We start from the raw sequence: 15,631 nt of genomic DNA, 5'->3' as shown, positions 1-15,631 counted from the left end.
CTCCAGTTTTGCTGTCTAATTTAAAGGCCAAGTGTTTTCAGATTGAAGCGGTTCCCTTCGCTGGAGTCAGGGACTTTTGTTTTTAGCTTTGTAACTTGAGTGACAAGTCGTTTTGCTTCGCGGGGGGCGGTCTTAATTATTTAAAGGCAAAGGGAAGGGGGCAGGCGAAAAGAGGAGAGTCAGGTCCTGTTCTCTCCCGTTTTCTACCTTCACGAAGAAGAGCTCGTCAAATAAGCATTTAACAGGAGGCCCAGAGGTATTTCAATAAAAATTTATTGAAATTTCAGTGATGTTTTAAAGGGGGGGTGTTACACAGAAAACCAAAGAACTCATCAACAGCTAAAACACAAAAGATACCTTCATGGGTTTCTGTCTTTCCAAACCAGCTCTGAGCACCTAACATTTGAATTGTGAATTTCTCCCTTTTTAGGCATCAGTTCAAAACGCCACCAAATTGACAACAGCAGTAAATTCCACTTCGTTTTGAGGAAATCAGAAACTAGCAAATACAAACACGAAAGAAAAGTTAGGAAATCAAACCTCCTCAGCCTCCCCCTCCCAAAGCAATCTCAGACCCCAGCCAGGGTGTTAGATTTTAAGGAATTTAATGCTGAGCGGGTAAGTGCCAAGCCCCTCCCCACTTCTGGCTAAAATAGGAAATAGCACTTTCCCTGCACCCTCAGAGATGAAAAAAAGAAGAAAAATAATTTTGCAGAAAGCTTCTTTTGAGAGTAAGTGTTGGTGCGGGAACTCTGTCTCCTAGTGTGAACAGCAATCCTTTGACCTGGAAATAAAACCAACTCAAGAAAAACAAGAACAAAACTGGACAGTTGCAATCCTATTTACATAGAGCTATGTACAATCGTCAATAAATTAAAGTTTAATTTTCAGAGCATTCATATTCCACGTATTTACAGGAGTTATCAAATAATTACATAAATACTTTGTCTAATAGTCTCGCTTCTTCTTTATTATTTTTTTAAACCTTGTTATTGCATATACAGGAAAGAGAACGAACTGCCAAAGAGGAACATGAATCCTGCTACAGAGCTTAGATAAAATAAATTCGGTTTTTGTTTTCCCAACCCCTTCCCTGGAAGCCCCCCATCCCATTTCTTTGGGGTGAGGGCACAGGATTGAGGGAAGGGGGTGGGTTAGGCCGTTCTCTCTAAAAGCAAGCGTCCAAAATAAAAACCCACAAATACATGACTGTGGCACATGCAGGAAGAGACCTACAGCGGCTCTTAAAACATCACAAGAATATTAAAAAGACACAATTTTCTTAGTATAGATTAAACAAGAATGGTGAGGACTTGCCACCCCCATCCCACTGCCCAGCCCAGCAATTGACAACTGATTTGCAAGTCACTTATAAAGTTTTCAATCTTCATAAACAGAATCATGTTCATGGATTCATTTGTCCCCGTTTTAAAATTTTTTTAAATTTTTGTTTCCACTTGACAGAGTGAAAGAAAAAAAAAAAATATATATATATATATATAAATCCATGTGGAGGAAGATGGCTTTCAACACTTCCCCTCCCCCTGGTGGGCCTGGCTACTTTTCTTCAGCCACAGCTTCCAGACCAGCCTCGATGGAAGTTGTTCTGGAATAAAATTCTTCTCACCGCCCCCCCCATTGCTCAATGCAACAGCCGTCTCCGAGCCCCCAGAATGCGAGCCAGATCCCGGATACATAAACCACACTGAGAAGACAGGGCCTGGCTGGAGCGCTGGCCTCTCTCCAGGGAGTCCGGTGCCCCTTCCCAGACACCGGCCCCAAAGCACGGGGGAAGCCCACAGCAGGCCCTGTGGTTTGTTTTACATCCCCAAAAAAGTGCACTGCAGACTTGATTGAACTGGAATGAAGACTTTTCTGGGGAGGGGTTTAGGGGGACTCGCTACGAGACCGCTCGGGCTTGGCTTCCAAGCCGCTGACCAGCCGCTGGATGCTCTGCAGTTCGCTGGTGGCCGCCTCCTTCTCCGAGCAGAGTTTGGGAGACAGGGACACGGAGCTGGAGGACAGTGTGGAGGAGCGGCTGTTCAGCTCCGAGCCCGAGTCCACGGCTGCAACCGAGGCGGGGCTGACAGCCAGGGCGGCTTTGGCGTCCAGAGGCCCCGCGGCCATGGCCGGCAGCGCGGTGGAGAGCAGGCTGCTGCTGTCGGGCACTGGCACCGGGATGGAGTAGGGGCTGTAGCGAAGCCGCGGCCGCATGCTGTTCAGGCTGAGGAAGGGGTGGCGGTGCATGGAGCTGGACGCGGCCGCGGAGGAGGCGGCTGCTGCTGCGGCCATGTAGGTGTAGGGGTAAGGGAACAGGCTTCCGAAGGGAGACATGGCCAGGCCCTGGGGACGGGAGAAAGCAGTCAGCAAGAGCGGCCAGGCTGGAGGACGTCTCCCCACGAGGGGTGGCACTTCACCTGTTCATGGGACCACAGATTCAGTCTGCCCTGCAGAGGCAGCTGGCCGGGCTGCTGGAGGACCCAGGTTATCCGGATCATTTATTTTTGTCATTCTGGTCCTCCCCCAACTTTCCACTCCCATCCTAGAAGTTCCTCAAATTTTTTTAAAAAAAAAGAAAAAGGGAAACCAGAGGGAGGGGAGTCTAAAGGACATCTGTCACCAACGGAGCTCAAAAAGTCACCAGTGTGCCGGTGGGTGTCACAGGTGGGAAACGGAGGCGAGCAGGTGCCAGGTAGCCCGGGAAGTCTCAGCCAAATGCACAAGGCAAGGGCTCCGCTTCCGTGCCTCCCCCAGCACGGCCTTCCCCCCCGCCGGTCACCTGTCCGCCTGGGAAAGGGTCTGGGGGCGCTGCAGAGGGAGAAACTGAGGCGGACAGAAGCCCAGGCTGTGCTCCCCCAGGGGAGGCCAGCCCTGCCTCTTGGCTCTGGAAGGGAGACCAATGTGCTCAGACAAAACAAAAGACAGCGCCTGCAGAAGCCCGGCCACCTTTCCCTGGATCAGGCCGTCCTGGGCTGGAGCCTTCTCCCGGCCACCCAGCACCCTGGCACAGCTGTCCCAGGGCTGTCCTGCACAGCCTTGCAGCCCAGGCCTGACCCAGTGCTGACGCAGACACTTTAACCCTCTCGGGGTGGAGCTCCTCATGGAGGGTGGGGAGCAGAGCTCAAGACAGGACCGGATTCTCCCCCAGGCAGCCACCTCCACTCCCTGGGCCTCAATCTCCCTCTTGTCCACTTCTGGGGGGGTGTATTTCAGAGACATTTGCTCTGAAGCAAAACAAAACCAAAAGAGAGCAAAAAAAAAACCACTGAAAGCAACCAACTCTGTGGAGTCAGCCTGCCTGGGAATCGTCTCAGCTCCCCCAGGGACTCACTGTGGGACCTTAGACAGGTTCCTCAACATCTCTGGGCCTCTCCCCCTCCACTTGAAAAGCAGAGGTGCCCAAAGTCCCACTGAAGAGCTTAGATCCAAGAGTCAGAGTAGACCAAGGAGCTAGAAGGGGGCCTGGTCCCCCCTGCAGCTGCGTGGAGCCGGTATCCTTAGCACTCTCGATCTACTGGGCGGCAGACAGCCCCTGGAAAGCATTTTGAAGGGTTTTATGGGGGAGGGCGGCTGAATTCAGTGACTCAATGACATAAGTCTTGCCTCTGGCAGTGGCCAACAGGAACACTTAGAACACTTGCTATTCAAAGCCGCCAGGCCAGGGGGAGGGGCTGAGAGGCGGGAGCCCGGCTTACCTGGGAGGCCAGGACGTGCTGCTGCAGGTGGAAGGGTATGGTGGCCGCCGAGGCCCCGGACAGTCCCTGCGCCGCGGCTGCCGAGGCCATGGCGGTGGAATCCAGGCCCGAGACGCCGCCGGAGGACGCGCCAGACACGGTGGCCAGGAGCGGCCCCATGCCCGCAGCCATGCTGGAGAAGGCGCCGCCCATGGCGAACTGGCCGGGGTGCAGGAAGAGCGGGTGCCCGTTGAAGAACTGCTGGCCGGCCAGGCCCGGGGCGAAGCCGAGGCCGGGCAGCGGGCCCTGCAGGTGCGCGGCGGCCGCGTCCGAGTGCACGGACAGGGGCGCGAAGGCCTCCTTGCCGGGCAGCGCGCGCGCCTCCTCGGCCTTGGCCACCGCCGCGCCCTCGCGCCCCGGGCTCCTGCGCTCCTCGGCGCCCGGGCCGCGGGTGCTGGACGAGATGGTGGCCGGGCTGTGGCGCGAGTCCGGGGACGCCTTGTCCGCTCGAGCGTTGTCCCGGGCGCGGCCGCTGGGCTCGGCCCCGAAGAGGTGCGGCTTGAGGACGGCCGGGCTGCCCTTGTCGCGGCTCGGCTCCTCCGACGTGGTGGTGGAGATCTTGGCCGCGTCGCAGGCCTCGTGGACGTGCTCCTCCTTGCTCTCGGCCTCCGTGTCGCTCTCGGCTTCGCTGGGACACAGGTCTAGAAGCCCGGGAGGAAGGGTTAGCCTGGCCTGGGCCACCCGGAGTGGCTCCCACGTGGGACCCCAGCTCGACCTCCTATTGGCTGCACAACCCAACCTGGGGGAGCCGCTCAAATTTCTCCGCCTCAGTTTTCCCATCTGCAGAATGGCCCTAAGGACAGCACCTTTGCTGGGGGATCCAGCAAATTCCTCAAGAATTCAAAGCATTCTCCCCCAACTTAACCTCTCTCCTTCTCCCAGAGGACCTGCAAAGTGGTGGCTCTTCTTATTATAATATCTTACTCTTTCTTAAAACAAGCATCCATTGAGCTCCTGCTGGGTGGAGGGGAGGCTTTACCTATTTGATTGCAAATTAACTTTTTAAAAATAAAAACACCTTAAAGGTTTCTGCTGCAAGTTGCTTTAAAGATCTCTGTGGGACACATTCCAGGTACCATCAGTCTTTCTTCAGTGTATGGTCCAGATCAGCACCTCCCACCCATTTGTGGGTTTTTCTGGAAGGGTTTGCTAGCAAAGAACTCCCCACATCTGCATTGGCTGGGGCAGAAGCAAACACCCCTCTCCCACGCCCACGCTCCAGGGGCAAGGGGGATTTCTGGGTGGGGAACTTTGGAGTAGGTTTCCCATCCCTAAGAGATGGGTGGCAGGAGCCCAGGACAGTCACAGAATCTTTGGCTTCTGTGGGTGTCCTAGCAGAAAAAAGAAAAACCAAAAAGGAAAAAGGGGATCCTCTTTTTTGCAAGAAGGGCTTCCATTTTATTTCACTTCTAAACAGGTTTCTTCCAGAAGACTGTATCTTTCCAAATAAAGGGTGCCGGCTCTACAAAGCAGGGAACAGACTGAGGCTGGAACGGCCCCTCCACCCGCCCCACCCCCCAACAGCACCCGGGGCCCCACACATCTCCAAGGGGAACCCTGGCTCTCTAGTGGGTGCCTTTGCCACCTCCACTGTTCCAGGTGTTTGAGAATCCCCTCCTACCCCTCCGGGGAAGTCAGCAGGTGGAGATGGTCTTGGGTGGGGAGGGGGATAGAGATGGAAATAGAGGAGGAACAGGAGGGGACACTTTAGGCGTCCCTTCAAAACTAACCCTGCCAGGAGGTCTCACACACACAAATAAGGATGGGGGGGGTCCTGAGCTCTCCCCTGCTCTCTAGGAAGACAGGACACACCTGCACCCCATGTGACCCTTGGCCTCTGTTTACAGGGGCAGAAGAGGCCGGTGTCCTGCTCAGCGCCTCCCCTGCCCCTGTAAGTCCAGGCTGGGATGACCTGGGCTCCAGTGGTCTCGGAGGTGGCTAGGCTCACCTTTGAGGTTCGAGGTCCCTACAGTGGACACTGCCGGCGAAGAGGCCTGGGCAAAGCAGCTGAAGGTTGCATGCTCGCTGGAGGACTCATCTGAGGTCCCGTTCTCCTTCTTGTGTCGCTCATCAAACACTCGCATGGACTGCAGGGTGAGCTGCTTCCTGCGGCAGAGGTCCAGGCCCAGAGTTAAGGGGTGCGGCACCCCGTCCCCTCTTGGCTCGCCTTGCCCTTTCCAAAGCTGCAGCCACAGCTCCCCACTCATTTTCTGAAATCTGCTTGCCAGGGCAGACACAGAGGGCCTGGTATCACTCTTGACCCCTAACTGAGCCAAAGAGTGAGGCCCTGGGGGACTGAGGGAGGGAGGTGGGAAGGTTCCGACTGCCTTTATTCAAGACCAAGTTGTTGGGAAGGGGCTTTTGCTGGGGCTGTGAAATGTTGTCTGGAACAGCAATGAGAGGCTGGAGCTGGCTGGAGCTGGCTCAACTGCAGGTCACACAGAGGGAAGACCTGGGTGTCCAGCCTCGTGAGCACAGGGCCGCCTGTCCCAGCCTGCCCAGCTCCTGGAGAGTCGCTAAGGTCAAGAGGAAGTGGCTATTTCATGGTGCACTCCACGCTAATCAGTTTACCAACACATTAACTGGAGTTCAAATTTATTTAGATGCTAGAAATTACTTTTTAATTCTCACCCTCCCCTCAAGGGGATAGGTTAAAAATTGGGGGTAACTTTCTGGATTTTAGAAAAATCTTTGCACAGGGGTCGGGGAGGGGAGAGGTTCTTTCACCTAGTTCTCCAGCTGTCTACCTAATGCTAAATGATAGGCGAACCCATGAAGGAGGGAGCGAGCCAGATTTCTCAAGGGGCCCCCACTCTGTTGGTGTTTGGAAAGCAAGACTGCAAAAATTCCAAAGCATTTTGTGAATGGTGTGGTTTCCTAGAACCTTCCCAGAATTAATTTAAATTAATTAAGAATTAATAAGTATCCCTATGGAATCTGTTATCCCTAATACTTTTCTTCCAGAGACAACCATGGCGTAGTCTGGTTAGTTTCCTCAGAGGGAACAGATGTAGGTAGGAAAAGTCCTATGTACATAGGCAAGAGCATAGCAAAAGGGAAGTAAATCGTTTCCCTCCCACTCCAGGGTGAGTGGTTGCCTCCCTCTGCTAAAAAGTTAATTTCTAGAAAGGATTGGTTTCATAAATTGTCCCAGAAATGAATAATTGCCTCAACTCACCTTTTTTCTCGCCTGCCATTTCCAGTGTCCCGAAAACCTTTTGCAAATGGGTTGTTGTCTATTTTTAACTGCGTTATCTAGAGCAGGGGACACAAGCAAGAAAGAAACATTGGCTTCGCTTTCTAGCATGTTTTTTAAGAAGATTCCTCCAGCAGTCTCCCAGAAATGTGACTGCCAATAGAAGGCACAGGGATACATGAGGGTTTGTATGTCCCATAGCAGGCCAGACCAGGGGTCCCGACCTGAAGTTGTCCAAAGGAAAGAGTTCCAAGTACACAGCTTGGGTTTAGAAATAGAAACATCCTCAAAGTTGTCCAGAAAGACAACCTGTAGATCTGAAATTATGCTTTCATTGATCGCAATTAATTATAAAATACTCATGAATACTTTCTTGCCTTCAAACACACAAAGGCCTGCAGCACACACACCTAGCATGCTCTATCCAACCTTTTCCACGGTTCTAATAAAATGATTTATGGGGTTTCGCTACCCTTGTGCTGGAGTGAGTTTGATTTTTTTTTTTTTTTGGCTAGGGGGAACTGAGGGCGGTGGTGGTTATTACAATATTGGCAACTAGAGATTTAAAAGCACTGAATGACCACTGGAAACATTTGTTTTCATTTATATATTCTGCCACTGCCATTAGGCCAAGAGGGCCCTTGGCCTTTTGGTCTGATCAGAAATGCTATATTTTATTATTACATTCACAATTTAGTTTCACAGGGTCCTGAGGCTAGAGGGGGCCAGGATTCTGCAGGCTGAGGAACTCGTCATAGTATGCAACCCTTCAAATCCCTCCCCTTCGGGGAAGGGGAAGTTACATACATACAGTTATTCAGAGGTGGGGAAAGGCCCCTTGCGTGGATTCTTGTTCTGGAAAGAAGTTACTGGAGGCAAAAACTCTGCTTTTGCATTTGGCAAGGAGGACTGATGGTGAGACTCAGATGCCGCAGGATTTAATATTTATCTGGGTCCCCCAGGGACCCCCTGGCAGTGGCAGTGGGGGATCGGACAGGGTGTGGTTCAGGTGGCCCCGACTCTGGGAGTCAGAGAGCAGAGTCCTCGCCCCTTCCCCTCCCTGTCGCTGTCCCTCACTGAGGAGCCCAGCTGGGAACTGGTGAATCACCAGCAAGGGCCGCTTTCCCTGCTGGGGTGCTCAGTGTCTAGGACCTTCGGCCACCAAACTTGAAGAACCCAGGTGCTGCCCCATTCGGGGGGCCCCTGAAATCTCCAGCTTCAGGCCCAAAGGGAGAAACACTTTCCCATGAAGTAGCTTCCTCGTCAAGCCAAAAGCTTCAGATGGCACGGTTAACGTGACCCTGTGATCGGGGTAGGGTTTTTTTTTCCCCATCACACACACACTCATGCACACACATACACACATACATGGGTGCACGCGCGTGCGCGCACACACACACACACACCATAAAAAACAGCATCATAAAGGGTAATAAAAACCAGACCAGCTACTCAGGATTTCTGGCTAGGGAAGAAAAGCTCGTCTCTACTGCGATTCTCTTCCCAGGATCCCAAAAGGCTTTTGCCTAAAATTTTTAGCTGGTTCCTTTCAAACCTGCAATCCTGACCCTTCCTCCAGAAGGAGAAAAGAATGGGTGCTGAAACAAACACCACAAAGCCCCAGGAGTCTGGTACTGGAGTGGGATCACCAGCACAGGCTATATGAGCTTCTCACTAACAAAATTAATTCAGCATTTTTAAACTCAGCGCTGGATTCCTCCTAGCTGGTTGGGGGGTTTTGTTTCTAGCTCCTCGGAGAAGACAGCGCCACTTTCCCAAATGAAGGTCAAATCACAACAGAAAATTCAAGCCTCCCATCCCAATTCCAACTTTCTCACCCTGATCCAAAGCAGCTTAAAGGACCAGGGAAAACGGTGGAATTAAAAAGAAAAGGCCCTGTGGTTACCTTATCGTTCTGGTATGCAGTCACAGCGATGAATTCAGTTTCAGGGAATAAGTATGTCCGAAATGTACTATAAGGGAGTTTCAAGATGTCGTTGGCTCTTACGATGTGGAAGCGGGGCTGGTATTTGTGCATGGAGTTCAATATAGTCTGCAGGGGCAGTGAAGAGGAAACACGCGTGGAAAAAGGATTTAGCAGGACAAACGGGATCTGAGGACCCCTGCCGAGCTGACATCATCCCCACCGCAGGGTCCCAAGCTGGACCAGGCCCACCTCCTAGGGGTAACTCATTGGGTACAATTTGCTTAGTAGATGTTATCTCCTAGGGAATCCAGAGCGCTCCTCAATTTCCCAAGGGTGCCCCCCCCCACCATCTAAGAGGTTCATTCGTATCTCAAACCCTAGCCTACCTGAGTCCCAAAACTATAATTCCCCTGCCACGCTGCGTGATCACTTGGCCAATTCTTAAAAGATAGAGAAAAACATGCATTTTAATTTACAAATGATTCAGCACTTTAAGCGCCCACTAATTGACAAGCCCAATCCACTTATAGCCCAGAAAGGCTGAACTCTAGAGAGGAATATGTATGCTCTAATCAAATCAAGGACTTCAAATGCAATTCCTGCCCGCTGAAGATATTTCCGCGCAATTCACGTCTTCCTGGGCCTAATCTTTCTGCTTATTCCTTGCTTATCACTTTGTTTACTTTATTGAAGCGTTGGGGAGGGGTAAGGGATCGGGCAAAAGGTCCTTTGCCTGACTTTTACTAACAACCGAAGTCTTCTGAGAGTTCTAGGCATTCTCACACTGAATCCATGGATACAATCCTAACACGTACACCATTTTTAACACCAAAGATACATGCCTCATTTCTAATTAAGCTCAACCAAGCCCCATTCTCTTTTAGTAAAAGAAAATTTCAAAAAGGCATTTCTACCCTTTCATCAATATGGCCAAGGCTTTGAAAACTTCAGCTCCCCCAAGAAATAATACGGCAGGCTTCAAAGAGAACTGTTTTAAAACAAAACAAAGCCTTTACAAACACATAGCTTTAAAATCAATTTTACCTCTCAATTATTTTTTTTTCCAACATCGGCCAGGTCCGGTATCTACCAAGGACCTAGAATTGCTCTAGAACATGACCTGGTATATTTTCCTGGCCCCATTTCTTTAAGAAAGCCAGGCCTCTCATCCCCGAGAGAAAACACCCGGGAATCCCTCTCTCCACCTCTGTGGCAAACCGAACAAGTTTGCTATGTTTAGCAACAGCAAGCAGGGGAACACTCATTGCTGCAACCCGGGGAGTACACAAGCAATGGGGTCACATGGCTGGGAGAGAGTCGAGAAAGAAATTTTGACTGAAGACGGAGAGAACGCAATGAAACTTACAAATCCGTGTTTGTCGGAAATGTTGTTGGTGAGTTTCAGTTTGTGGAACGTGACGACTTTAGACATCCACTGCTCCCCGGTAGCGGGGCTGTCCGGATGAATATACATTCTCTTTGGCATTTCAGGGTCAGCCTTACCCGCCACCATCCACCGGGAATTGTGAAACTTATATCGGCAGTCGTCAGCTGCTATAATGTCCATCAGTAAAATATATTTGGCCTTTTTATCCAGCCCAGAGCATCTTACTTTAAATGGAGGGAACATTCGCCTACAACAGGAAAGAATAGAAAAGAAAAAGAGAAAAAAGAAATCCCTCAGAATCTTGAGTTTGACTTCTTACCTACTCTAAAATAATTAAACAAAGTTTAATACTTTATCTTGAGACTGATGAGGTTGTATTTTGTCAGAGTAGGGCAACTGGGTGCAAAACTATTTCCTTCCACACAGCCTTAAAAATCACCAATTCCTTTCTGTTAAGGTATCCCAAGATTCAAAACAAATAATTATGACACTGCGTTTCTCTAGACTGTCTAAAGACTTGTTTAATTTTTATGCTCTGTGAGATAGTACAGATTGCCCTCTCAGAGAAATTCTTGTCTGTCTGTAGTTCTGAATAGCTTTGAGTGAGACTTCAGCACAGTTCGGAGGAGTCAGGGTGAGGATTTTCTATCACCCACTGATGAGAAAATGTTAAACTTATCAAGGAATTAAACATCCAAAATCGCACTCCCTCCTGCTGCCAAGCAGTAATCCCGCTGCTGGCGAAATGGAGGTGGACCTGCGGGAGTCCTCAGGGCGAGAGGGGTGGGGTGGACTTGGCCGGACAGCCCCAGCGCCCCTGACTTACAGGCCACATCCCCATTCCCCAGGCCAACCCCGAGCTGCACGAGCATGCCACCAAACTGCTGTTGACTTTCACAGGAGCGCTGGCACTCTGTGCTTTTGACTTAAAAGGAAGCACTTCGCTGTGAAAACTGACTAAACATCTTGTGGGGTGGCGGAGGAGTTTATGCCAAACTTTGGCCTCATTTAGCTTGGAAGGAGAGAAGAAAGCTGAAGACATCAAGAGGGGAACTTTATTTTTATCCTTTCAACTTGATGCCTTGTTAGACCTCGATGCTATTAAAAAAAAAAAGTCAGTGATTCTAAATGACTGTCCTGGGTTCCTGTCTTCCAGGCAAGTTAGGGTCAAGCAAGGACCTCTAAATAGTGTGTAAAATATGATTTATACTATTCACACACAAAGCAGTGCACAAAGCCTAACTGGTTTCTTGGGTCTGCAAAGAGAATCTTAATTATCCAAAATTGCCTGCTGAGTTCCCCCTCGAGTTACAAACACGAGAAGTTGTGTGGTCGAACAAACCTCAAGCCCTTCCATTTCTGTGACCCTGGTAGAGCGGCTCAGGTCCCCTCCAGAGCCAGAGGCCAGACTAAAGGGCAGAAGGGCGGGGAATGCTATCAGGCCTCCCACTACCACACAAAAGAAAGAGATCTCGGTTTTTCTCCTTGAGAGGAAAATAAAAACTGATAAGAAGAAAAAACCCCACAGAAATAAGAATGTTCCAGGGAGGTTTGAAGAGGGAACTTCCTGCAATTGGGGTGGGGGGCCCGTTTTCCTGCTTCCTAAAAGGACATGTGGGGCTCCTCTGAAAAACCCCATCTGCTCCGTGGGGAACCCAGGATGCAGAGCTAGGTAAGAGCCACGCAGGCGGCCCAGGTAAGCTGAAATTTCCTGTGGCTGCGGCAGGGCCCGGGAGTCTGCACACATTTTCAGGGCAACTAAGTTTTCGCCCAAGCTTTAACAACTGGCAAGGCAGCAGCTCGGGGAAGACTGAGGCGAAGAGGGTCCTCAGCGAGCTGGGGGAGGGGGCTCCAGCGGGCTTACCTGCCGGACTTGGTAATGACCATCTCGGTGCCCCGCTTGTGGAACTGGTCCCAAAGTTCCTTGGCCTCCAGGTGCACCTTGGGGTCATCCTCCACCTCTTCTTCAGGCTCCATGGCCTTCAGAGGCCTCAGAGGCGCCTGGGGCCCCAGGGGCGAGAAAGGAATGCCGGTCTCGGCCGCCCCCACCAATTGATCCATGATCGGCTTGGCCAGGGCGCCGGGCAGCGACAGCGCTGTGGCGCCGTTGGGAGGCAGCGTCAGCGCGGGGAAGAAGGGAGGCTGGTGGCCCAGCACCGCGCTCATGGCGAAGTCCGGCGCCCGGTGGGGTAGGAACGGATGGTAGGCCATGCTCGTCCCAGGAATGACCGGATCTCTCATGGAGAGGCTCATGCACTCCAGGCAGGCACAAGTCCGCAGCTGTTGTCTCGTTTTTGCTTTTGTTTCTGTTTTTTGTTGTTGTTGTTCAGCAGCAGCGCATAGTTTTTTTTTTTAAGAGAAAAAACCCCAAAACAAAACAAAAAGAGGAAGAAATAACTAAAGGGCTTTAGAAGAAAGGAGGATAGTGTCTTTCGGGGAGGGGGACTGCCGCTTCTAAAGAGGGCAAGGCGACAAATCAGGAGACATAGTGGCCGGGAGGCTGTCGCGGTGCTGGCGTGTTTAGAGCCGCCCGTGGAAGTCGCTTTCGGAAGCTCGCGCCGGAGCCCTGCCGCTGAGCTCGGGGCGGACACTGCAGCCCTCGGTCCCCGGATCGCTCCCCAGCCCCCAAGGTCTTTGTTGCACACGCGAACGGTTCTCCTGGAAGACTTTTTACCTTTCCTTCTTCTTCTTTTTCTTCCCCCGCCCCCTTATCTCTTCCTCTCCCTTTCTCGCTGGAGGCGTCTGCAAATGCGCTGGACTCGGCTTTACCCGGGGAGCAAGAGAGCAGAAAATCTCTCTCCTTTAAAAAAAAAAAAAAAAAAAACACAAGCGGATTTAAGCCCCTTCCAACCAGCGCTATCAAAACTTGAACTGCATGCAAACTGGCTTCCGTCCGCCCTCCTCCTCCTTCCTCCGCTCCGAGCTGCGGAGAGGGGGTCTCTGTTTCAGTCCCAATCTCGCAGTGCGCCTCTGCCGGGTCTCCTCGCTCTCTGCCTGGTCTGAAACCGTGAGCGAATTCGCTTCGGAAATCCGCGTCCGGGCGCGCAGGGCAGGGAGGATCGAGAGGGGAGAAACGCTTAGGAGGGAGAGAGGAGAAGCAGAGGGAGACAGAGGGAGCCGGCGCCGGCGAGGAGAGGGCGGGCGCGAGGGAGGGCGCGGAGAGGCGAGAGCGAGCTGCTCGCCACCCTCCTCCGCCTCTAGAATTCCCCCGGCGTCTGCTCGGCGGCTCTAGAAGGTCGGGCTGCGCTGTGGGCTGCGGGGAGCCGGAGGCCTCTTGATTGGCTCTTTGACGCTTTCGGACCAATTGTGTGGCTGCATAGGCGTGGTTATCACAGGTCGAGTGCTGGGGGATAGAGCCGAGTTATAAAAAGAAGGTGTCGGAAACTGTAACGTCGCAGCGCCGCAGCGGTACTACTGCCCGTCCTGTGAATATGTCAACATGATCCGAGGGAGGGCGGGAGCCACCGGGGAGCGCGCGCAGAGTCGCCTCTAGGTGGCTTATCGAGAGATCGCCGGAGCCCGTGAGCTCCTCGCTCGCTCTCGCTCTCGCTCGGCCCACGTCTGAAATGCCTCAGTCACCCAGCCCGGATCGAGGGAGGAGGAGGCAGGACCAAGAAGAGGAAGGGGGGGGGAGAGGGAGGAGGGAAGGAGGGAGCCAGCCTGCGGCCCGGGGCGCCGGGCAGGGGCGCTCGCCTCTTGTGCGCTGGGCTCCGCGCTGAGCCGAGCCGCGGCTGCTTCTCGGCAGCTCGGCCTCTCCTCCTCGTCGACCCCCGGCGAGCCGATCGGGCGGCTGAGCGTCCGGCGAGCTGCCATTCCGCTGCCGAGAGCCGCGGAAGCCGGCAGCCGCGGGGACTCGGAGGCTCGAGCCGCTCCCCAGCCCCACGTGGAGCCGAGCTCCGCCCGGCCGCGGCTAAGTAAAGATCTCCGAGCTCGTGCGCCTCGCTGCGGTTCTCCCCTGCAGCTGGGCCGGCGGAAACACGAGCGCACCGATGCGGCCAGGGCTCAGCACCCGGGGTGCTCTCCCCTCTCCACCGTGCCCACCCGTAGCCAGGTGCGGGGACCCCAAATCCCCCAGTGCGCTGTACCCGAACGCGCGCCACACACTGGGGGCGAGCCTCAAGTACAAGCAAATACGTACACAGCCCTCGCGCCGGGCCCTGTCTGCGATCCCTGTGGGAGATGGACTCGGGATATTTTGAAAGGCATTTACCAACCCTTTTATATCTCATCTTTCGTGTGGATGCGGGCTCCCGGTATTCCACCCGGATGTCTCTGAGGGTGCAGAGGGGAGAATGGAGGCTCTGCACAAAGTGATTGCAGCGGCCGACGAGGTCCTGGCCTGTCCATTCCACGCCACTGCCTTCACCTCGGGGCGGCACGGTGTGGCGCTGCGGGCGAGGGGAGGGCGCGCTGGGGGAGGGGACGGCAGCCTGTATCTCCTGCAGGCATCGCACTTATCTTTCGGAGCCTCAGTTCTTTCTCCACCCGGGCCCTTATCTCGCCAGAAGTCGGGGGTGAATTTGTAAAACAAACCGTGAAACGCCCCCACCCCAGAGGCAAAGGCAATGGTTCCAGCTCAGGTAGGGTGGGGGCCTCCACCCTGGGCGGAGGGGAGGGAGGCCTCTCGACCTCTCCGATCAGACCTGTCCCTGGAACTGATGACCTCGTTACTGCAGCCCCTACCCACCCAGTCGGAGGCTTCCCCCAAACCCAAGATCTCGCTTCTGGGGTGGGGGCTGGAGCGACGAGTCAGGCCGCCCGGTTTAGATGGAGGGGAGACCTTGGGGGGTCAGTGCTTGTAACTCTCGCTGATAGGTGAGCCTATTGGAGTGGAAAGGGGCCGGAGAAAGGGCTGCGCTCCGGGCCTAGGGGCTGAGACCCCCGGATGTGGGATGCCTGCGTCTGCAGATCGGCACTGTCCTCAGAAGCATTTTGCCTCGGGTGGCCCCCAACCGCCTGCCGCGGGACCAAAGTGGTGGCTATTGTTGGGTAACGAGGAGGTGCAGTTTTGAGCCAACTGTCCCGAGATAGAGGAGGAACTTTTGAGGCGACAAAGCCTTTCCAGCCTCGCATTTTTGACACACATGGTTAAGAGCGCCCGCCCGAAAACTCCCTGAAGTCACCAGGAGAACAGCGTGGCTCTGAGAAGTTGGTCTGGTCGGTCACCTCTCCCCTTTCATTCCCTTTGGGTCTGTCCTCTGGGGCCTCTCTCTGCCTGTGGTTGCGAAAAGAGAAAGGGGGAGAGAGAAGAAAGAGGCGGGGAGGCCCAGAGTGCTGCCTCCCGGCCCTGCGTGTCTCCATGCTGAAGGGTGCCGGGGACCAGGCCGCGTCCTCCTCTCGCGGGCGGCGGGGTCCCTGCGGGCCTCGGCGAGTCGAGTCCCTGGAGG

The 15,631-nt window shown here is 53.5% G+C and overlaps 1 protein-coding gene across 3 annotated transcripts; it reads right to left on the bottom strand.

Moving 5' to 3' along the window:
* Window positions 1-255: 255 nt before the first annotated feature.
* On the bottom strand, window positions 256-14,616 carry Tbx3 (T-box transcription factor 3). Of its 3 annotated transcripts, XM_021257396.2 has the most exons (10): window positions 14,459-14,610; window positions 12,919-13,044; window positions 12,109-12,550; window positions 10,224-10,491; window positions 9,244-9,297; window positions 8,837-8,983; window positions 6,913-6,989; window positions 5,683-5,840; window positions 3,696-4,375; window positions 256-2,343 (listed from the first exon to the last, which is right to left on the bottom strand). In XM_021257396.2, the coding sequence occupies exons 3-10, from the start codon at window positions 12,495-12,497 to the stop codon at window positions 1,888-1,890; spliced, it is 2,229 nt and encodes a 742-aa protein (XP_021113055.1). In that variant the 5' UTR covers window positions 12,498-12,550; window positions 12,919-13,044; window positions 14,459-14,610; the 3' UTR covers window positions 256-1,887. The 3 variants fall into 3 exon arrangements, with proteins under 3 accessions (XP_021113055.1, XP_004843780.1, XP_021113056.1); XM_004843723.4 differs by having other exon boundaries at window positions 12,109-13,587; window positions 14,459-14,616; XM_021257397.2 differs by lacking the exons at window positions 9,244-9,297; window positions 14,459-14,610 and having other exon boundaries at window positions 12,109-13,814.
* Window positions 14,617-15,631: the final 1,015 nt, after the last annotated feature.

This window comes from Heterocephalus glaber, unplaced genomic scaffold (genome assembly GCF_053883595.1).
Source record: "Heterocephalus glaber isolate CG9 unplaced genomic scaffold, H.glaber_assembly_v1.0 deba00001687, whole genome shotgun sequence".
NCBI classification, from domain to species: domain Eukaryota; kingdom Metazoa; phylum Chordata; class Mammalia; order Rodentia; family Bathyergidae; genus Heterocephalus; species Heterocephalus glaber.
Note: the sequence above shows the minus strand (reverse complement) of the source record. Positions and strands in the feature narration are given on the sequence as shown.

What these genes read in the sequence shown, in the direction of transcription:
- Tbx3 (XM_004843723.4), bottom strand. Translation starts at nt 12,497, where the DNA reads ATGAGCCTCTCCATGAGAGATCCGGTCATTCCTGGGACGAGCATGGCC. An exon ending in AATGGCAGGCGAGAAAAAAG is followed by an intron (nt 5,841 to 6,912) that starts GTGAGTTGAGGC and finishes CCTCTGCCGCAG; the next exon opens with GAAGCAGCTCACCCTGCAGT. An exon ending in AGGGACCTCGAACCTCAAAG is followed by an intron (nt 4,376 to 5,682) that starts GTGAGCCTAGCC and finishes CCGGGCTTCTAG; the next exon opens with ACCTGTGTCCCAGCGAAGCC.